The 22,116-nt window shown below is 41.8% G+C and overlaps 2 protein-coding genes across 3 annotated transcripts; both read left to right on the top strand.

Moving 5' to 3' along the window:
* The first annotated feature begins 39 nt into the window (after positions 1–39).
* LOC101164001 (vitelline membrane outer layer protein 1) lies at positions 40–5,352 on the top strand. The gene is made up of 4 exons (XM_004078664.3): positions 40–368; positions 545–657; positions 1,005–1,118; positions 5,023–5,352. The coding sequence occupies exons 1-4, from the start codon at positions 192–194 to the stop codon at positions 5,204–5,206; spliced, it is 588 nt and encodes a 195-aa protein (XP_004078712.1). The 5' UTR covers positions 40–191; the 3' UTR covers positions 5,207–5,352.
* Positions 5,353–7,605: 2,253 nt separating this feature from the next.
* palmda (palmdelphin a) lies at positions 7,606–21,477 on the top strand. 2 transcript variants are annotated; one of them, XM_011486148.3, is made up of 9 exons: positions 7,606–7,717; positions 12,988–13,045; positions 13,147–13,227; positions 14,624–14,742; positions 14,825–14,939; positions 15,384–15,408; positions 15,494–15,586; positions 18,852–18,964; positions 19,877–21,477. In XM_011486148.3, exons 2-9 carry the CDS (start codon positions 13,001–13,003, stop codon positions 20,717–20,719), a joined length of 1,434 nt encoding a protein of 477 aa, XP_011484450.1. In that variant the 5' UTR covers positions 7,606–7,717; positions 12,988–13,000; the 3' UTR covers positions 20,720–21,477. The 2 variants fall into 2 exon arrangements, with proteins under 2 accessions (XP_011484450.1, XP_020566450.1); XM_020710791.3 differs by lacking the exon at positions 7,606–7,717 and adding an exon at positions 9,087–9,155.
* Positions 21,478–22,116: the final 639 nt, after the last annotated feature.

Genomic DNA, 22,116 nt, shown 5'->3' with positions numbered 1-22,116 from the left:
GTGTTCCCTTTGATTTGTTTGACTCTGGTTAAATATTACCAACACAGCAGACTCACTTCTATAAATGTTGCCTAACTGGTGGTGTGTGTGTGCATACTAAGGAGCTCTTTTAATTTTTGTGCAACCACGCAACTAAGTTTTTTTCTTTACAACTGTTTTTTTGGGTTGTTTTTTGAATAACTCTTACAAAAATGAAACTCTTGAGTCTGACCCTCTTCCACCTGCTTCAGCTGTCATGGCTGCACTCAGTGACAGGACAGAGAGTTGCTTCCTACAATCTGACAGTGCCATATGGCAATCAGTGGGGTGACTGGGGACAACAAGATATGTGTCCTGAAGGCTTTTATGCTGCAGGATTTAGCCTCAAGGTAAGTGGGATATTTTCATTGTGGCTGTAGGGCAGCTGTGGAGGATCACCTCATCTGAGCAGCATGTATGAGGGGCACATCTTATTGCTCTCAGCAGAGTAGATGTGTTAGCCTTTATGGTGTAAACACAAATGTGCCTAATGTTTACTGTTGTTTTCTGGCTGGTTGTTTCAAAGGTGGAGCAACCCCAAGGCTCTGGAGACGACACTGCTTTGAATGGAATCCGCTTGTACTGCGTCAATCCCCAAAACAAGCAGCAACAGGTCATCAGAGAGTCTGCTGTGGGGAGGTGAGCCGAGGGCTGTGTTTTCTTAGTTTCATTGTGCGGTGGCATATGCACATGTAAAAAGTAAAACCAAAAAAGCATTGAAGAAAAAAGTCAACACTACACATTAGTGCTGCACATTGGTGTGATTCTATGATTGGAAATAAGATACAAAATCTGTTTTTCCTCTGAATATGTTCAATTTAATAAATTCTGACACTTTTTCCTTTTTTTAAGGATGTTTTTATGTTTTTAACTTCTTATATATATTGCGCGAAACCATACGTACAGCAAATTTAAAATATCTGTTTTATCACATCTATTGACAGAGATATCTTGTGTTTTTCTGCCTTAATTCTCTGATCCGTCAGATGGGGAGAGTGGACTGCTGTGAAGATGTGTGAAACTGGTTATTTGGCCTCCTACATGCTCCGTGTTGAGCCCCCACAAGGAGGTGGAGATGATACATCTGTCAACAACATCAAGTAATGCACACTGCATACATAGAGCTGCATCACCTGTTAGGGTGATCATTAATCCATTTTGTTCAAAACCGCCATGGCCTTTAATTAGGAAAATCATTTCGTCAGTAAACCAAATTTTGACCTAATATTTCTTGGGTTAACTGCATTTTTACATGCAAAGTCGAAAGATGATTTGTTAAATGACCTAAAGGAAACATATTATTACCATCTTTAACAGTTGTAACTCCTTAAAACAGCAACAGGTAAATAAAACACCAGAGTGTGATTATCAGCTTAAACACTGATCAAATGATATTAAAAGGAAAGGTTTAATGTCATCACACAAGCAAGGACTCAATATTTTATCCTATGTGTTATACCAACATTTTTATTGCCGTTTTTAGCCACAATCATAATCTCCGAATCCAGGTCCGCTAAGCACAGCAGGCGTCGTAACAACCATCCAACCAAAGAGGCCATTATCCGTGATCCAAAAAAGCAAAGTGAAGGTCAGAAACATGGCCACGACACAAGCAGTTCAGAGGAAACCCAGCTTGACTTTGACTGATAATTTCCCAAGATGATCTGACAGAGACTGAATGGATGAAGGCTGAATGTGAAGGTGTGTCTGATGAGTATAAGCGCAGTGAATGAAGCACAGGGCATGACTAATGTTAGTCATTTAAGTTGTGAAGAGGAAGCGGCTGATTCTCTGGGGGAATAGTCTGAACACAAATAGTCTAATGAACTTTAATTATTCCCCTAGAGGCATGACAGGCCAAGTGCAGAAGAGCTAAACAAGAACAAATTTGACTAAAAAAGAACAAAGATGTAAAATTGGTGGAGTTCTCATACGTGGGGAAGCCACTCAAAGGGTGAATGGAGCTGATGTGAAAGGATTTTCATTTTATTAATCAGTTATTTGTGCTGCTAACCTAAGTGCATGTTACTTATAGGTGTGTGATAAAATTGTTTTATTCTGGAGGCAGATGGAGAGAAACTAGTTGGTGCTGGGGAATGGGCTTACACTTTTCATAAATGTGCTAACTAAAAACAGACGTTTGTCCTTCCAGCTCCTGTGCTTTCCCCACCAGAATGAAATAGTTGCTTGAGATCCACTTTTTACGTTGTTTCTCCAAATGCAAATGGCTAATCTTACCAGCCAATTTTACCAGCACAGGACTAATTGTTTCTACCCAGCCGATACACATGGGTAGAAAGGATTAGTCCTTAGATTTGCTCTTTGCATTAATCAATACCTTTAAGTCTGGGCCCTCAGCCTGAGCCAGGGTCACCAGGATCAACAGCCATCAATGTGAGCCTTAGTGTTACTGAATGAAGGTAGCAGCTGGAGATCAGATAAAATTTACAAGCCAGGCCAGTACAGTACCTCCGATCCCCACCGGTTCTGGAGCCTAGATATCAAAATACTGTGATCTGCTGTGTTGAATGCTGCTGTTGGATCCAGCAGAACCAAGACAACATAATCTCCAGCATCATTAGCCATGGAGAATGTGGTTGCTGACTCTTAGTAATGCTGACTCTGTGCTGTGCTGTGCAAGAGTCTAAAACCAGAAGACTTCTAGGATTTGATGTTGGTTTAAAAAAGCCTCTAGCTGAGAGTAGACCACATTCTCGAGGAGTTTTGAGATAAAATTGGTGATTTCTAAACGTGCATACCATACATTACTTGCATCGTATGCACTTTGTGGGCAAATAACCCACACCTGCACCGTCTGTACTTTTAAAATGAGAATAGGGGCTGCTCTCCTGGTTGGGCTGGGGCGGCACTCTCTTTCCCCCCGTGCCTCCCTGCTCTCTGGCTATGGGGGCCTCGCGGCGGTCCTGCTGGCCCTGGCTTGGGTGGCGGATGTGGTCGCCCGGGGGGGCGGTTGTTCTCTGCCTGCTGCCGTGTGGCGTTGGGGGGGTTCTGGCTGCCGCTGCTGCTGCGGCGGGGGTCTTGGTGAGGGGATGGCTGGAAACTCTCCCTCCTTCTTTTCACATTCCACCATCCATTTTAGAAGAACATAAACACTCACTTGAGAACAGGTGTTAGCTCACCTTTGCACTAATAGTTTGTGTGATTGAATGAAATATTTCAAACTAGTTGGTTTGAAAGCACAAGTATGCGTGTGTGAACAATATCTGTTTTGTGTACATGTTGACATGTGGACATTTTTGCAGCTAGCAGGTGTGTTGATAACATTTGAGTGTGTGTGTGGACGGGCCCCGCCCTTTGAGATTTTTACTACATTTACATTTGAACCTTACCGTAATGATAAAAATCCAGTAAACTTGTTGCTTTATGCTGCTTCATGGTTTTATCCCCCCCTCCTATTATCACCCTCTTACCCCCCCCCCCCCCATCTCTCTAACATCCCTCTCTCTTCTTCCCTTCTTTCCTTTTCCGTCCGGTCCAACACCAAAGATTTTCAAATATGATTAAAATTAATAAAGTTTGGCCTCAATTACAAAAGGGGTTTATTCAGACATACCTTTGGTTGGTCTGAAAATTAATAACCCCTGTTGGGAAAAGTAAAATATGTCCAACACAAGAGACCCTCAGTTCTCATCTGCCTGCCCAGCTGTTGGACAGGAGGACAAGTAAAAAAAAAAAATATGTGAATAGAATGGAATTCCCTCAAATGCATGTTTTCTATGAGAATAAAGCCTCTGAAATACAGCAGTAATTGTGATGCAGCATATGTTGCTGCAGTGAGTCAATGATAACTTGACTCATAAGGAATCTTTTAGGTCTTTAGATGAGTTTTTCCTGTTTAGATGTAGACTGTGGCACTTGAACCCTGTATAAAAAATATTATATAATGATTAACAGAGGTTCTCAGACATCCATTAAGTCTCTCTTAGGGATAATACACGTATTTTGACTGACTCTTCATCATGAGGAGACACAGCAATGTAGAGTTGTGCATCATCTGCGTAACTATGAAAACAAACGCCATTCCTCCTGATGACATCCCCAAGTGGCAGCACAAAAGTAGTGGGTCTAAAATTGAATTTCATTTCATGGGCGTTTGAGAAGCTTGAATCATACGAATATAAAAGCTTTGATCTGGGATATTGGAACAGAACCGGTTCAGAGCAGTACCAGGGAGGCCCACACTTCTCAGCTTGTTAAATGAATGTACTTCAGAAGTGTCTCCTTCATAACTTTTAACCATGGTTCAGTAATGGTTAGGTCATGCTTATGAGGCTTTGCAGCATTTAGGGTCAGTTCAAGCTAGAAGCATTTGGTAAAACCTTATTTACCTGTTGGTTCCTAACTCTGGTCAAATAACCACAGTCAATGATTACCTCAGGCATTACTAAGGCTTTACATTTGTGATAACCAACATGTTGTTGATAATACAAAACACTAAGCATTTTCATAGGGAAAATTTTATTAGTGCTTTGTTATACATAAAGTAAAGTTGAATAACTGCAAAATAATGCATTAAATAATGCACAGAGTAATGCAAATTAATGCAGAAATGACTGTTATTGGTTAAGCAGTGCTTAATTATGCATTAACTGATGTTATTAAAGGGGTCCTTATTATAAAGTGTTGCCACAGCGTCAAATAATTGCAGGAAGAGTTTTTGAAAGAATGTACTTGATTCTTCTCAAAGACTGACGCCATTTATGAAGTGCTCATGTCCGAAAAACAAACTGTTTTGGTTCTCTTCCACAGTCAGAAGCAGGAGTTGACACCATTTGAATTACTTGTGTCTCCAAACAATTGAAACTGCAAATTAAGAGCTGCACAACAAACTCCAATTTCAGAGTGGTTCTCCTACGACAGGTGTTGGAATCCAAAGTCAATCCTTTGCAGGAAGAGCATCCTCTGAGGACACAAATAGTTCTCAAACAGTAAATGCACTTGTGTTTGTCAGAATAGGATTTGATTGTGTTTTAAACTTTGCAGGTTCATCTGTAGTGGCAACGGTGCTCAATTGGAGGGGGCTGGATTGGAATGGGGCGATTGGGGCAATTGGAGCAACAAGTGTCCTAAAGGGGCCATTTGTGGTCTGAAAACCCGTGTGGAGGAACATCAGGGTAACGGAGATGACACGTCCCTCAATGATGTGAAATTCTTCTGCTGTAAATAAATAACTACAATTCATGACTGTCACTATGAATGTATGAGATCAAAGTTTCCACGTATGTTTGGTTTATTTTACAACAGTTGACACAAAAAGACCAGTGTATACATTTCATTTTGATGGTAATAAAGGTAATGTGCTGCATCAGTTAACTCGCGTCCAATGTCCTTTTTTTTTTTAATGACACAAATGTAAAAGAGAGCTTAGATTCCCGAAATAACTTTAGCTTTGAGAAACCTGCAGAAGGGTTTTTGCTCACAACGTTAGTCATAACGCATAGAAAAACGGCGAGTTGGGCTCATCCAAAGCATTGGATATAGATGCATTATGTGCGTGGAGGGGGGTTCCTACCCTACCTCCAGAAATGACAAACTGGGGTGAGAATGTTTTGAACAATCAAACATTTGAGGTGGAAGCCAGTGGGCACCACATGCTTTTACTAAGGCATCTGATCGGTCAGTTTTTAACTTGAATAAAGAAAAGAATATCGGGGGAAAACATTATCAAGGACATGTTGGAAAAAAGTTATCAGATCCTGAACAGTTCTTCTGACCAATAAAATGACTGAGTAACAGCTGTTTGTGTCTCTATAGAAGTCTACGGGATTTGGGCTTCTTGGAGACACTTCCTGTTTGGAACACCGGGGGGGAGGGATCGCTCGGTCCAGTTCTCATATACAGTCAATGGTCCCGCTATGATCGCTTGCGTCCATTAAACAGTCAATGCCTGCGTCCAGCTTGTTAACAGACCCTTACCTGCTGCAGGTCACCTGTGGTCAGGCTGTGATTGCACTGAGCTGGCTGCCTGCACCCCCACATGATGGAACGTTAGCAGAAACGTTACCATCTCATCGATTTAACTCCAGCTAGCAGTTAGCTGATAAACTAGCATCAGCTTTTGTTCAGAACTTGTAACTTCAAGAGTTGGATGAAGTTGGTCATTGTTGATTCTCTGCTGGTAATCCTTTTATCCGCATGTTCTGCAAACTGGAAACCGTTTTTTGTTGACAACCTCATAACTTTTATACCAGAACATAATTAACGGTTGGGTTGTGACCCTTCTGGGTCACCGTACTACAATAACAATACAATAACACCAGCAAAGAGAACTGTTACTTTGATTGACAGATTGCCTACATTGGATTGTCTGCTCAAACCAATGTGGACCTAATGTCATTGGATGATGTGCTGTCATGACTTGAGTCTGACTCGAGCCCAAATCATGGGACTCGAGTCCACATCTTTGTTAAAAAAATTAGTAATAATAGTTGTGAAAACGTTTCCCACCAAAAGTGTTTTTGACATTTCACAGTAGCAGCCATTTTGAAATGAGCAGGAAAAGCCCTTCTACTGCCCCTAATGGAATGACAATTTACTACAGGGCAGAAAACATGCACCAAGCTATGAACAATGGGTTCTTTGGAAAATTTTCGATCATGTCAAAGAGATCGGAGTGGCAGAAATACGTAGATGAAAGTTAATAGGAATGGTTATATGTGGTTAACTTGACATGTCAAAGATGTGTATCTATCTATGAAAAAGTTTTAAAATAAAACTGAGGGAAATTCCTTGTACACTCCTTGTGCTATATTGTGGGGTCCAGATGACCCCACTCCCAATGTTAAAGTGCCTTGGATAGCACAAGGAGCACATGAGTGCTCTTATTGTGAAAGAAAAATCCGATTGTGGTAACGTGTGGCCCAAATAGTTTTTGCAACTGCATATGGAAACCGCATCAATGCAGTGTTGTAACGTAAAGCCAGTAGGTGAAATGATGGTTATTTAATGTGTTCATAGAGTTTTACATCTGCATCACACGCAGAAACCTCAATAAATAATAATCTTTGTCAGAATTGACAAAGCCTCTTGGATAAGAGCTGAAACGTCTTCCAACTTTAAAAACTAAGTCCAGATGACCCTAAACTTACTACTATGATGGAATCAACCTGGATGAATGAGAGTCTTCATAGACATAAATCATTGAAGAAAAAAATTTCGGCACAATGTCTCATGGGGTCTAGATGACCTCACTCCCAATGTCAAAGTGTCTAGGATAGCACAAGGGTTAATGCTTGTAAATGAAGTCCAAATGACAGCCCCTAAACCTACTACTATGATCTTCAATGATTTGTGATCTTCACTGGTGTCCATGGATTACATGAAATTCTCTCCACCTTTACCCACCTTTGTCATGGTAGGGATATTACGTCAATGTAAGGGTAGGGTCATAGGATAGCAAAAGGGTTAAGGAAAGTTTCAGAATGACGAGTACATTCATGGATCAGCTGTGCTGCCTGATCTCACACAGCAAAAGATTTATTCTCAGTTTTCAAACATTCTGGTGGGCTGAGTGGTAAATCTGCATTATCCAAAAATCCCTCCTTCAGATCCTGTTAACAGACTTGATGGGTCAAAGGAGAGGAGCGATTCAGAGGAAGCAGTCTCAGAGCCCATCCCCTGAGCGTGAACACGTGCTTCCCTCCTGGAGTCATTAGAGTCGTCAGAAGGAACAAGGGAGGTAGGTTTACTGTTGTCTGTGTCTGCATATGTCTCACACTCATTTCCTCCAGCGTGTCAACCGCCTTCTAGAAAGTAGCATCAGTTGAGCTTCTGCTGTATTTGGATAATAGCATAAAAGGAAAGTTCTTTGTTTTGCCTCTAAAGCAGCAGTAAACCATTATGCAGTATTGCAGCATTGAAGAGTTCTTTGGTATAATTGTATAAGTTTTTTGTTTAAAGCAATGTTATTATGATCTTTGCATGAACAGATTTCTTTTTTTATTTTTTTATTTTTTCTTCTTCTTGCATGAACAGATTTCACATGACCAGTTTAGTTCATTTTTATACAAGTTAGAGTATGATTTTATTTCAACACATTTTGAATGGAATACATCCTCCATTAACACCCAATGGGAAACTGAAAAACATAAAGATAGAATAGGCTATTTTGCCCTGCAGCTCTGACTAGACTCAGTTTTTCCAGACTTGTGTATTTTCATTTCAAACCAACGGCAGCAGTAGGAACGTATTTTATTTTACAAGTTTCTCAGCAGAATCGCTCTTGTTAGTCGTGTCCAAAGGTTCAGGATGGTCCACCCGCTCCGCCTCTGTGCTCAGAGACAGATGGAGCTCACAGATTAACACGCTAAAAGCAGATTAGCTCAGTTCAGGACTGGCAGGTTTCTTTACAACTAACAGGCTGTTGTAAGCCCTGCTGAAATCTCTGTTGGAATATATGTAGGATCCTAAAACTATAAAAAAAAAAGTGGCACACAGCTGCTTCATTTTGGACAGAGGTAATAGTAAAACCAAAATGTCTTTAATTCTGCACAGTCTCCTGTTAAATAAAATAACGTGGACACAAAATACAAGTACAATCAAGGCCGCCAGCAGCGTCGGATGGCCTGTAGGCACTACCCGCTTCTGCCCTAGCAGCCCCCTCTCCATTAGCCCTTGCTGCACCCAAAACTCACCCTTTCTGTCTGCCCTCACTGGATTAGCAGCCGCTTCACAAAAGTTTACTTTTTCTAACAATTTTAAAAATTATTACTTTGCTAATGTGGCTCCCATTGCATTTAGCATCACCAACTGTTTCAGAAAAACACATTACTAAGATGCTAATAATGAAAACTATGCTAATGTGGCTAAAGGTAGTAGCATTGTCATCAGCATTATCATCTGTCTCAGGGATACCCATTGCTTAGCAACTGTAAGTGTGTGTGCTAGTATCGGGTAGTGACAGTTCCGTGAACACCGTATACTTAAAGCACGTTCAAGAATCTGCAGTGTGTTCAAATTTGCCCCACCTGCCCATTGCGTGCACAGTGTTCCCCCGTGTATTCGCGGTTTCATGTGTTCACTGGTTTTTTCATTCTCGTGACTCCTCCAGTTCATCACAAAAACTCAGCTGCGGTGAGGTGAGGTGCATCCTCGCCAGCTGCTGAATGCAAGGCCAGGTAAGACAAGGCAAGGCAAGGCAAGTTTATTTGTGTAGCACAATTCGTACACAAAGTAATTCGAGGTGCTTCACATAACAGAAAAAAGCATTAAAATCATAATACATCATAGAAATAATCAACGTAAAATTTACTTTTAAAGAAAAGAAAAAATTTGAAAATTGATTTAAAAAGAAAGGAAGGAAAGGAAAGCAAAGTGCAGATAGGACCTTTCAGTCATATACACGGCTAAACAGAAATGTTTTAAGTCTAGATTTGAACATGAACACAGAAGAGGCCTGTCTTACGACTTCAGGGAGGCTGTTCCAGATTTTAGCTGCAGAATATTGAAACGCTGATTCCCCTTGTTTAGTTCTGACTCTGGGAATCAACAGGAGGCCGGTTCCTGAGGTCCTCAGAGTACGAGATGGTTCATATGGCACTAAGAGACTTTTACACAAGCAAAGCTGCTTTGAAGTGTATTCTTTGAGGTACAGGGAGCCAGTGCAGAGACCTGAGCACAGGACTGATTTGATCATACTTCCTGGTTTTGGTCAGACTCAGCAGCAGCATTCTGGATGTACTGAAGCTGCTTTACGGCTCGTTTGGAGAAATTGAAGAATATTTCACAGCTGGTTCCTCAGTTTCTGAATCGCTATTACCAAAGTTTGTGTCCCTGCATGGAGATATACATCAGCTGACTCCAAAGCAGCTGGAAAATCTCCTGGAACACTGAAGAAGATAATAACGAAGAATAATTATCATCCACAATACAAACACACACGCTCACAAACACACATACATTACACAAGGATGGTGGGACCTCGGACCATCTGTCCCCTACCCCATACAGCTCGTGCCTGGGGTTGGGTTGGGGGGATGCTAAGAACTCCTGGGTGGAGGTAGGCTGCCCAACTGGGGCTGGGGGTGCTCTCCTGGGGCGGGGCCCAGCGTTGGGCCCTCCCGGAGTGGCGGGGGTTGCACTCTCTGGTTGTTCTGGAGCTTGCACTCTCTGTCCCCCATGCTCTCGGGCTTTGGGGGCCCCTGTGGCGGTCCTCCAGGCCCTGGCCTGGGAGGCAGATGTGATTGCCCAGCAGGTGGTTGTTCTCTATCTGCTACCGTGCGAGTGTTGGGGGGGTTCTGGCTGCCGCTCTGTGGCGAGGGTCTTGGTGTGGGGATGGCTGAACACTCTCCCTCCTTCTTTTTACCTTCCATCATCCAACCCCGGAAGAACAGAAAAACTCACTCGAGTACAGGTGTTAGCTTACCTTTGCACACATAGTTTGCGTGATTGAATAAAATGTTTCACATGTATTAGTCTGAATGCATTAGTATGTGTGTGTGAACATTAGTTGTATTTTGTTCGTGTTGACATGTCTGTATGTGAACATTTTTGGAGCCAACAGGTATGTTTGTATGTTGTTTTGTCATGCTTTCGGGTTTTACTTCCTTGGTCCCAATCTGTCCTGATCATGTTCACCTGTGTCTTGTCTGTCCTGTCTGTAATTAAGTCTTGTCTCTGCCTTCCTCTTGTGCTGGTCCATTAACGTCTCTTCCCTGACTCCCTTCCCATGTGTTCATGCTATGCCCACAGTAAGTTTAGTGTTGTGTTCCTGCCCTGCAGCGCTTTTTGTTAAGATTAAACCCCCTTGCTTTGGAACTGTGTGCCTTCCATCTTTGCATTTTGGGACCTTCATGCTCCCAAACCCTCCCAACCTGACAGTGGTTAGGTATTTAAGTTCCTGTTCTTGTGGTTTTCAGTGTCGCAGAGTCCTGTTTGTTGATACAACTGGATGTTTTACTTCTTTGTGAATTTGAGTAAACCTGTGACAGTCTACTTTGAGTTTCGATCCAGCAACTTGTTGCTTTATGCTGCTTCATGGTTCACCCTCCTACCCCCCCCCCTTCTAACCCCCCCCCCCCTTCCCTCTTCTTCCTTTCCGTCCGGTTCAACACAAAAATGTTACAAATATAAGATGAATAAAGCTTAGTCTAAATTATAAAAGGGGTTTATTCATACATACCTCTGGTATGTCAAAAGATTAATTATTCCTGTTGTTAAAGTAAAATATGTCCAACACAAGAGGCCTTCAGCTCTCATCTGTCTGCTCAGCTGTTGGGCAGGACAAGTTAAAAAAAAGTTTCTTCTCAACAAAACCTTCCTGCTTACTGAGGGTAGGTTTAGACTGGACACATTTAAACTTCTTGAAGTTAACCAGAGTTCGTTTCCCGCAATAATCCGGTCTCGGTTTGTTTCCAATCGGTCTGAGCTTCGGTTCACTCTGAGATTCCTGTCTGAATACAATCCCTGTCGTGTTATCAAGCAGAAAAAAGGTCCAACAGTTTGTTAGAACGTTTAATTTAACGCAGCTGGAAAGCTTCTGATATGTTTCCTGTGTCTGGTGATGCAGCACGCCCCCTAGAGGCGCTGCTGTGACATCATCAAAGCTGCATTAAAGTTCCTGATGAATTCTCTAAAACAATGACATCACACCCTACACCCTATACTCAACCTATACCCACCAGAGGCAATAGGGTTCAGTGTCTTGCCCGAGAACACCTCAACACATGGGTTCGCAAGTCGGGAATTGAACTGCCCCACAGCTGCACTATTTTTGGTTCTCACTGTTTTCCAGACAACCTATATGTCATGAACATGCCATGTCATAAATATGTACCCTTTTAGCCGTCATCCCCTCAGTAACCGTACCACTGTACCAAAGTCAAAAGTGTTGAACCTGACATTCATTCATTCATTCATTCATCTTCATCCGTTTGGTCCCTCTTGCGGTCACAGGGCTGCCAGAGCCTATCCTGGCCACTCATGGTTGAAGGGAGGGGGCATCCTGGAAAGGTCGCCCGTCTGTTGCATGGCCACAATCACACACCCATTCACACTCACATTTGCACCTAGGGATCATTTAGAGTAACTTTGAGGCATGTTTTTGAACGGTGGGAGTCCCACACATGCACAGGGAGAGCATGCAAACTCCACACAGAGAGCTCCTCCATTGATGTTCTGCTTCAGGTCCCCCAGATGGGACTTGAACCAGAGGCCTTCTTGCTGTGAGGCAAGAGCGCTAACCACAGCTCCGCCATGCCGCTCCTGGCGTTCAAGATGTTCGAAAGTTTGAACCAGTGAACTATCCCAACAAGGACTGAAAAGCGCAGGACTCCCATAATTTCTGCCTCTAGTTGCTTTGCCCCGCCCTCATAATTCCTGGCCAACGGCTGAAGAGATCTTTAGTCACATGGTTCTGTTTAAAAGCTTTGGTTTGTTACATGAAAGTCCGCTTGCCGGTAGTCTGAAAACAGGACAAATACAAAGTTCAGGACTCAAACTGGACCAAATGAAGTGGTCTCGATTTGGACCAAATGCTTTTTCCCGTCTGAATACACCCTAAGACTGTTATGGGTGGTCTGAACACTGGTCTGTCAAGTTACACAGTGATTAGATCATTTGTGGTACTATAATACATTATTTATGTGAAAGTGTTCTGTTGGAATCTCTGTTTTTTTTATCTGTGAGCATTTTTTCATGACATTCATAAAATTCAACAGACACTTTATTAGAACTGTTTGTGATATGTTGATTGCTAATGGTCTCGTGGTTTTTTAGTGCTAATTCTTTTTCTATCCAGAGTTGCGGGAAATAGAATATACTGTTGGCTTTGCAAAGGTGAAACTGCTTTTAATAGTGTTATCTATGGAAAACATCTTACATGGCACTATCATCTATCCAGAGCAAGACAACCAGAAATGTTTAGTATTGTCTGAAAAAATGAAATTTGTTCTTTTCCCAGAAGTGTGGAACTAAAACGTCTAAAAACTTTTCTTTTTTCACTTTCATCAGTTCATCAGCTGTTATGGAGGAGAGTGACCTGCTGCAGAAAAGACTTCAGGCCATCACCGTAAATATTCACTAAAAAATAAGAAAAAAGTTGCAAAAGAAGACATTGTGTAGTATATTCTAAACCACGTTAATAAAAAGGTTCATTTGTCTTCAAAACAGGAGAAGCATCGAATACAAGAGGACATTCGACACAAGAAACTGGAACTTGATCAAATGAAACTCCAGTTTCAGCAGATGAAGGTGAATATTTGGATGGAGGCTCTGTCTCATTTTTTGGAAGTCCTGATGAGCAGCTATTGCTATCCTAACCGGCAGTCATTCAATAACTTTATTTGGACTGTAGACCGTGTTTTCCATCAGTTTGACACGTTTCAAGTGGTTGCTGTTTGGATCAGCATGTCTCTGATTTACGATTGTTCGACCGTATTTTAATTCCTTATTATCGGGCTGCTCCTGAACCTTTCTGAAGTCTTTTGACTCTACCAGATTTCTGATGAGAAATGGTAGATAACATCACATTTGATCGTCGACTTTCCGTTACAAGCACAACAGAAAATAATACTGTTTTACTAATAGAACTTCAAATTTAAAAGTTCTATCAAAATCAAAAAGGCTTTAAGTAAAATTTTCCTTCTGCAGAATTCCTGTTTGTTTGTTTCCAAAACTTGAATGGAAGCTAGAGCTTTCAGCTGTGAGGCTCCTCTCAGGACGCAGACAGCATTTCTGTCTTTTTTGTGAAAAATGCAGCAGCTTCCTTATCGTTAATATCAGCCTTGGTGACCTTGAGCCAAGCTACTGGAAACCTGCTGTTGAGCTATGAGCTTTTTGTGTCATTGTTTCAGTTCTTTAATTCTCTTTCTCATTTTTATTTCAGAGGTAGTTTTTATTTTTTGTCTTTTCTGTCCAAAACCAATCCAGTCAGATCCATGGTGGACGTTTCTTAATGAGTGGAGGCATGCAGAGTAAAATTTTGACCCAATTTTCAGTTCCCTTTTGTTGTTAGTAGTGCATTATAAAGTGGTAGCTCAATAGGCATAATGCAGGTCTAAGCCGTTCACTGCATTTCCTTACAATCCTTACAAATATCACTCTGATTCAATTTAATGTACTTCTAATACCTCACTGTTGAACTGTAATTTTCCAAAGCTGAAATGCCAACCTGGCCAACAAACAAGGCCATGAATTCCTTAATTATTGGTCAAGGTGAATGTTTTAGACATGGTAGCATGCGGTGACAGGCTTTATGTTATCATCACGCTACAGTTGTGAATTCCTGACTCCCAGCTGAAACATACGACAGGCGGGTGACATGAGGTGAATCACTGTTTTACAACCCAAAAGGGGACAAAAACATTCATTCGTTTTTTTCATTCATTCATTTTCTATTCCGTTTTATCCCTTTCTGGGTCACGGGGCTGCCGGAGCCTATCCCGGCCACTTATGGGCGAAGGCAGGGGAACACCCTGGACAGGTCGCCAGTCTGTTGCAGGGACAGAAACAGTTCAGACAAATCGACCATGAACAGGGTTGAAGATCAGCTTTTAGAAACATTATGTGATCACATTACCCATTTCTTTGACCGCTAATCTTGTATCCTGGCTGTTTGTGCTCAGCCTGTTTTCGTTTTGTTGTTAAGAACTTTCAGAAGAAAACCCTGAGAGATCAGTGGTTGCAGCAGGACCTGGACCACCACCAGCAACAGGGACGGCTGCAGGACCCCCAGCAGACCAAAGCTCTGCAGCTCAGCATCTACAGGTGACACCAAAGAGAAAATAAAAAAAACAAAAACATGCGCACACAGTTTTCAGGCATCTGCACTCATACACCTTTGGGTCAGAACTGAGCTGGAGGTGGCATCTTTGGAGAGAGAGGAGGCCATGATTTCAACCGATGAGAGCTTTATCCTGAACAGACTGAAGGTAGTGGAGAGAAGTCCAGAAGACATCATTAAGGTACAACCATGTCAACGTGTCCGTCCTTATCATTGTGCTGACTAAAAGTTTGTGAAGGCTTAAACTCTGTCCTAATAATGTGTCTCAAATCTAACTGGTAGCAAATTTGCAAAGCAGTGTGGAGTTTAAAGACTGAAAAAGTCCATTGGTCCGGGCCGAGTCACCTGAATTTGGTCCAGATGGAGTCCTGAATCTTAAGCTTGGTCTGTATTCAGACTGCTGGCTACCGGACATTTCTGTTTCCAACCAAAGCTTGTAAACCAAACCATAAACACGCATCAATAATTCTATGTGGACCCAAAGCAGTGGAGCTTCAGGATTTATGGTTAAATCTCATTTAGATGCTAACAGCAGAATAAAAGAATCCTGCTTTACATCAGACAGTTCCACATTCAAGAGGAAATTCACTGTTAAGTGTGTTGGTGCCCTGTGTTTCTCTTTCAGGAGGTGCTCAGCAGACTCAGTCCTGGTACTTTTTTTAAATCATTTTTACACTTTTAGATATTTATGATTTATTCATGACTCCATAGCAGCCGTTCTGTTTTCTGTCTCAGAGTTATTGCAGGTCCATAATCTGACCACTGATGTCCCAGATGTCCCAAGGTTACCAGGAAACCAACACTCGAAACCAAACACACCAAGCAAGAGTGAGCACACGTTTCATTCTTTTCCTGTTATTTTTTTAGTTTAGAGTCTAAATAGTTGAGCGGTGACTTTTTGTTTTGTTATTTGAGGCTAGCATCCACTAGAGCAGACAAGATGTGAAATGGGAATTGAGGGAATCTCTGTACATTCACAATCCTCATGAATCGATCACTCAGACTGTTTGCATCGTTTCTAAACATTTTCTGGCATTTCTGCCCCTTTGTTTGAGACCCAACGTTGACGCAGATGAACTTCTGGGTACCTGCCTGCAGCACCTGTTCTGCATTGTTGTGCAGACTTTTTTCCTCAATCCTCAAGAGCCCAAATACATATGAATCAACACTTTCTCAGGTTTTGATTCATGAGGGAAACAGGAAACACAGAAAGACCCTTGTGTGATATTACTCTAACAAATCCTTCTAGTCACGCTTCAGTGGAAGAGACTTGATGCCAAATGTCATAGCGGTGTAAATCTGGTGAACCTTGGTCGAGGCTTATCCTTTCACAGCTCTATTCCGATAAATGAAAGACTTGGTGTCATAGAATTCCAGCCGAGAATAAACCCAAATTATTATTTTCTCCTTCATGATGGAATTTTCAAAAAAGATGCCAAAAAAACCAATTTGGTTCTGGATCAGTTGGTCAGTAGGTCGAGTATCTTCAGTCTAAAATACTATGTTTATGCACTAATAACTCAAAAACTACACAGTAAAATTACACAGACTTTTTTGAAGAGAACACTTTGTCGTGTGAACTAATATTATTCATAATATCATTATAATTACAACAGATGAGGCGTTTTATTCTGGAAACAGGAAGTAGTAATGATCGTCTTTAACGATCTGCTGTGAACCGTGTAATGGGGGGGGGGCACGTGACATATCTACAGCACGGCTGGTTGAACTCTGACTGAGTGAGCAGCGACCCTTGCTGCTGCTTTAGCACTACACTGCTGCCGGAGTGGGGTCAGATCGGACAAACCCAGCCCTCGATAAACGCTCCTGCAGGCCCGGGAGGTCCTCGGCCAGGACCTGGCACGCAGCAAGGCCGCTAGCCACTTTCCAATGGCAGAAAGAATGCACACTCAGTGTATTTAGAACACTTCAGATACTTCAGTTTGTGTTTAATGTTCTGCTTCCAGCTTAGTTCATTGTCAACATTTAGGGCTGATTATTTGTTTCCTATAACAATGAGGGAGACATTTTATTTTTATTGACAAATCTGCTTTGACATTGTAATTACCAAAACCTTACTTCAGTTTTGTCTAAGTTTTATGATAAGTAAGTGTTAATGGCCAACGTTTCTACTTTGGAGTTTCTACTTTGGGATGTATTTACAATTGATATCAGCTCACTGTCCTTCACGTCAGAGGGAAAGATTGAGTTTGAGATTTTTGGGATCTTCTACATAATCGATTTTGCACTTTGGAATTTCAGCTGTCAAATCTGGACCCACGTTTACAAAATAGTTCAATGTTTGCTGCTTCATGAATGGTTTTGACCCTTCTCATCAACAAAACAATGTGGGTGTGTTCGCTTCTCTGTCCTTTTTTAATTAGGCTTTTCAATATCTCCCAAACTAGCTTCATGTTTTTTGTTCACTAATTATTTCATTTAGGTTATTTTTTCATGACCTGTACCTCTGTTAAGTTTCTCTTGGTTTTGGTTTCAGGAGTTTTATATCCCTCCATTTTTTGAACCCGTTTTATCCCTCACAGCAGTGCTCTCCAATCTTTTTCAGGCCACGACCGGTACCGGTCCACAGCCCGGGGACCACTGCCGGAGCCTAACCCGGGCACTGCAGGGTCCACCCTGGACAGGTCGCCAGACTCTCCAGGGTGGACATGCACTCACATTCACAAATAGAAACCATTCTTAGAGTCCTCAATTCACCTTTAAAGCAGGTTTTGGACCTTGGGAAAAGGCCGGAGTGCCTGGAGAAAACCCACGTGTCCACAGGGAGAACATGCAAACTCCTTGCTGTCAGGCGAGAGTGCTAACCACTGCACCACCGTGCAGCTTGGAATTCTATATAGAGTTTATTTTTCTATTTTATTAAATGGTATATTTTTCTTTATTCACCCAATAAACATGGAACAAAATTTACAAGAGAAAAATAAGATGACACCTTCCAGACTATAAATCATGCAGGACTTACATTATTCTTTCTCTGGTTGCTTTGCCCCATCCTCGTTATTCCTGACCAATGAGTGAAGAGATGTTTTTGTTTACAAGCTCTGGTTCGGAACAGTAAAGTCAGCTTGAATACAGACTAATACATACTAATAAAAAATTTGGTCTGAAAACAGACCAAATACAAGGTTCAGGACTTGATCTGGACCAAATGAAGTGTACTCGGTCCTAATCAAAGGGTTTTTCCAGTCTGAATACACCCTTAAAGACAAAAACTAGAGATTGACCTGCTCTCTAATCTGAGCTGCTGTTAACCTGCCATTTCTGAGGCTGGTGACTCGGATGAACTTATCCCATGCAGCAGAGGTGACTCTTGGTCTTCCTTTCCTGGGGCGGTCCACATGTGAGCCAGTTTCTTAGTAGCGCTTGATGGTTTTTGTGACTGCACTTGGGGACACTTCAAAGTTTTCCCAATTTTTCGGACTGACTGACCTTCATTTCTTAAAGTAATGATGGCCACTCATTTTTTCTGTACTTAGCTGCTTTTTTTCTTGCCATAATACAAATTCTAACAGTCTATTCAGTAGGACTATCAGCTGTGTATCCACCTGACTTCTGCACAACACAACTGATGGTCCCAACCCCATTTATAAGGCAAAAAATCACACTTATTAAACCTGACAGGCACACCTGTGAAGTGAAAAAAATTTCAGGTGACGACTTCTTGAAGCTCATCAAGAAAATGCCAAGAGTGTGCGAAGCAGTAATCAAATCAAAGGTGGCTACTTTGAAGAACCAACAATATGACATATTTTCAGTTGTTTCACACTTTTTTTTTTATGTATATAATTCCACATGTGTTCATTCATAGTTTTGATACCTTCAGTGTGAATCTACAATTTTCATAGTCATGAAAATAAAGAAAACTCTTTGAATGAGAAGGTGTGTCCAAACTTTTGGCCTGTACTGTATGTGCATTTAATGACATAATTTTTCCCCTTTTGAGTTTTTATTTCCAATCAATCGTTTGTTAGTTTAAATACCTTGAAGGTTTCCATCATGTTTGTGGCACATTTTATAAAGGCTTTGTGCTGAGCCTTCATGTCAACGTCAACCCTGTCTTCTCCCCCTTCAGCTCTGTTTGCCATGATTACCGATTCTGCCCCACCTGAAGAGTTAAACCCTCTCACCGGGCCAGACGCCTCTGATGGAGGACGAAGGCACCTTCATGGTCTCCATCCTCAACAGGTGCGTCTGTAACTGATTAATCTGAACAACTTCACAGGCTTTTTTATGAGGAGTTTTTTGCGGGATAATACACTTTGCACTAACAAATGTGATCAATTGTTTGAGACCAACTCATTAGTTTGGTTTACAGTGAGATCAATAATTGATCCTTCAGATCTTCATGTGCAAATGGGGTTCACAGTCCTGTCATGCCAGGGTTAAAAGTCAAAGTTACAAAGAAGAATTAGTAAAAGAAGACAAAAGTTCTAATGGAAAATTCCCTTAATTACAATGAAGATCTGATATTACAACATAAAAAAGATTTGATAGATGCAAATGCAGTTTTGTCATTTAGTGCGATCTTACAGCTGCAAATTATGAAATAGGTTAGCTCGTTAAAAAACAATCATTTCATTTAACTGGAAGCGCGTGTGTTTGGCCACACGGCTGTAAAATCCAGCATCTTTCCCTCAGAGAGCTTCTGCAGGCGGCTGTGGTTCTCGTGAACTTTCTCAGGTTTGAAAAGAAAAAAAAACAATCATTCACGACGACGTTAACCATTATCAAAAAATCGGGCGGCGGCATGAAAACTGGAAGACTCTGTGAATGCCCCCCCAGTTGTGACCGTAGCGTAGAAAGAGTGGTTTGATGACATCATAGGCCCTCGATTCAGACAAAATAAAGACCAACAGATGCCCAAATTTCTATAAAACTGTCGTTTTTCACTGTCACAAATTGTGTAATCTGTGTATTTCTTTTCACATTAACCAATTGTTTTTCCACTAAACCTAAACAGATCAGACTTTCTTGAAATGTAGCACTATTTAGTAAACAGAATTAAACACTGGACATTTCCATTTCCAGACTTTAATGCATTGTATTTTTGATTATTATGTTTTGCCAACACAAACTCTGATTCTTTACATTTTTTAGTGGTCACGGGACTATAGATGTGCTTCTGATTTGTCAGCTATGGAAGTGGACCAGCTGATGAGATGTGCTGCAGGGCAGCACCAGATAAAACTCCAACTCCATCCAAATGCCGTTAAAAACATGGCAGACATCAAAGCTCATGACTGCTGGCATCACGAGCAAAAGAAGGCTCAGGATGGGACCCATGTGGAGCTGGAGGATCAGCATCTATGTTTGTACTGTAAGAGCAGAGGCCACAGCGTCCTCGAGGATGACACAGCTCTGTTCAATGCCGACGGCGTGATCCAAGGCCGCAGTCGGATAAACCAGCACAGGTCCAGCAGAGTTCTACCTCCAGGACCGCCTCAGCAGGATGCTGGCACAGCTGCCAGATACAGCAGGCCTTCTTTAAGGGATGACATCCGAGGGGACATTGGTGGTCTTCACTGCTGCGGCTCGCCGCTCTGCCATGTTAACATTGAGACAGAGAACAACCACAGACACTGCTCCTGTCTTTACAGAGAGCCTAGAACAGCATCCCCTCTCTACGCAGAAGACGGTCCTTACACCATTCTCCACACTCTGGAAAGCTCTGAGCCAGTCACAGCCATCTTTATGGGACTCCAGAAAACCCAGGATGACGGCCAACACGCTGAAGAGTTTGACGGCTGTCTTCGGGCTGAGCTGGTCGTCATTAGGGATGACCACTCTGAAGACACAAATGAACCCATTCCCGCCAAAAATCCAGCTCCTGAAAACAGAGAACAGGCAGGAGCTGGAGACAAATGGTCAGAGAGGCAAGTGAAGCACACGAGTGTCAGAAAACTCCAGAAAAAGAAACAGTCCTGCTGCAGTGTCTGCTAACTGAAGGCTGAGGGTTCAATAAGACCTGGGAGCCACACATCCTGTAACCGAGCTTCTGCAGGCGGCTGTGGCTCTCATGGACGATTTTAGGTTTGAAAAGAAAAAAACAATAAATAAATGTTCTCTATTGGAACCAATCATGTTAGTTACCTGTAATGACATGTTCCCTGTCCAGTGCTGTCAATGTATTTTATACCCTGCAGAAGCAGAAACAGCTTTTCTGTGAACATCCCTGCTGTGTCACATTCTCAGACTCCCCTGATGAGCAGAAGCCCATCAACCAGGACCCACCGGTCCTTTGATGCTTCTGTTTGCCATTTCAGTTCAGGTTAGTTCTTGACTTTGTTTCCAGTGCTGTGTTCAGAGAGTCTTATCTGATCAGCCCCTCTTCAGAAATGTTAGGACACCAACTGCCGTTTGAGTGTTTCCAACTCTATGAGCGAGTATGACTCACTAAACCAGTCAAATAGTTTCCTCTCTTTGAATACTGTAATACTTGCTGTTTCATGTACCAAGAGTAATCTGATGCTGGAGTTTTACTTTTTGTAGCAGCAGTTGACCTTTGTGCGTGTCACTTTGTACAGATTTTGTCCATCTCTTAGGGTTTTCCTGTTGAACGCATGCCTCTGGACTGAATGCTGCTGCAACATTTCGACGTCTAATGGAGAAGGTCTTAGGGAAGCTGAGGTTTAGTCTTCATGGATGACTTTGTTGTTTACTTTAGAATAAAAAGAAAACACCTGACTGTGACCTTCCAACACCTGCAAGCTGCTAACCTCAGCCTGAACATGAAAAAACACAATTTCTTCAAAGACAGCTCATGTTTCTGGGGCACATCGTTTCTGGAAAAAGTGTAGAAGTTGAGTTTGACAAGAGACAAGCTTTTCCATATTATCTGTTTACTAGAGATTTATTATCTCTTCTCAATGATCCCCACACAATCGCCACTAAAATGGTTCAAAACATTAGACTCATCCATATCAAGCTTTTTATGGAACAATAAACCTGCAAGAATTAGTCTAAAAACTTAGAATTACTTAGAATTACCTAACTTCTACAACTATTTTCTTGGAAATAGATTACAATACATCTTAAAATGGTTTAAAAAAAACAATCCAGAAACCAACGCATGGTAAGACTTAGAACAGGCTTTCTGTGGAAAGATCAACCTGTTGGATCTACTATGTAGTAGCCAAACAGTTAAAAACAGGACTGTTTCAAAAGTACTAATATAAAAGCCACTTTAACAGCCTGGTGGGCATTTCTCAAAATATCAATCTCATCAATTCAACCGTGCAAAATGACACCTATCTGGAACAACCCGGACATCCTTATAAACAAAAAAATGATTCACTTCCCAGCTTGGCAAGCTGGGGGCTTAACACTACTAGAGCATT

Source organism: Oryzias latipes, chromosome 17, assembly GCF_053564925.1.
Source record: "Oryzias latipes strain Hd-rR chromosome 17, Olatipes_Hd-rR_3.1".
In the NCBI taxonomy this organism is placed as follows: domain Eukaryota; kingdom Metazoa; phylum Chordata; class Actinopteri; order Beloniformes; family Adrianichthyidae; genus Oryzias; species Oryzias latipes.
Note: the sequence above shows the minus strand (reverse complement) of the source record. Positions and strands in the feature narration are given on the sequence as shown.

Excerpts from the sequence above, each read along its gene's own strand:
- palmda (XM_011486148.3), top strand. The coding sequence starts at position 13,001 with ATGGAGGAGAGTGACCTGCTGCAGAAAAGACTTCAGGCCATCACC. Across the intron at positions 14,940-15,383 it reads GTCCAGAAGACATCATTAAG|GAGGTGCTCAGCAGACTCAG; the intron begins GTACAACCATGT and ends TTTCTCTTTCAG. Across the intron at positions 15,587-18,851 it reads ACCAAACACACCAAGCAAGA|CTCTGTTTGCCATGATTACC; the intron begins GTGAGCACACGT and ends CTCCCCCTTCAG.
- LOC101164001 (XM_004078664.3), top strand. The coding sequence starts at position 192 with ATGAAACTCTTGAGTCTGACCCTCTTCCACCTGCTTCAGCTGTCATGG. Across the intron at positions 369-544 it reads CTGCAGGATTTAGCCTCAAG|GTGGAGCAACCCCAAGGCTC; the intron begins GTAAGTGGGATA and ends GTTGTTTCAAAG. Across the intron at positions 658-1,004 it reads AGAGAGTCTGCTGTGGGGAG|ATGGGGAGAGTGGACTGCTG; the intron begins GTGAGCCGAGGG and ends CTGATCCGTCAG.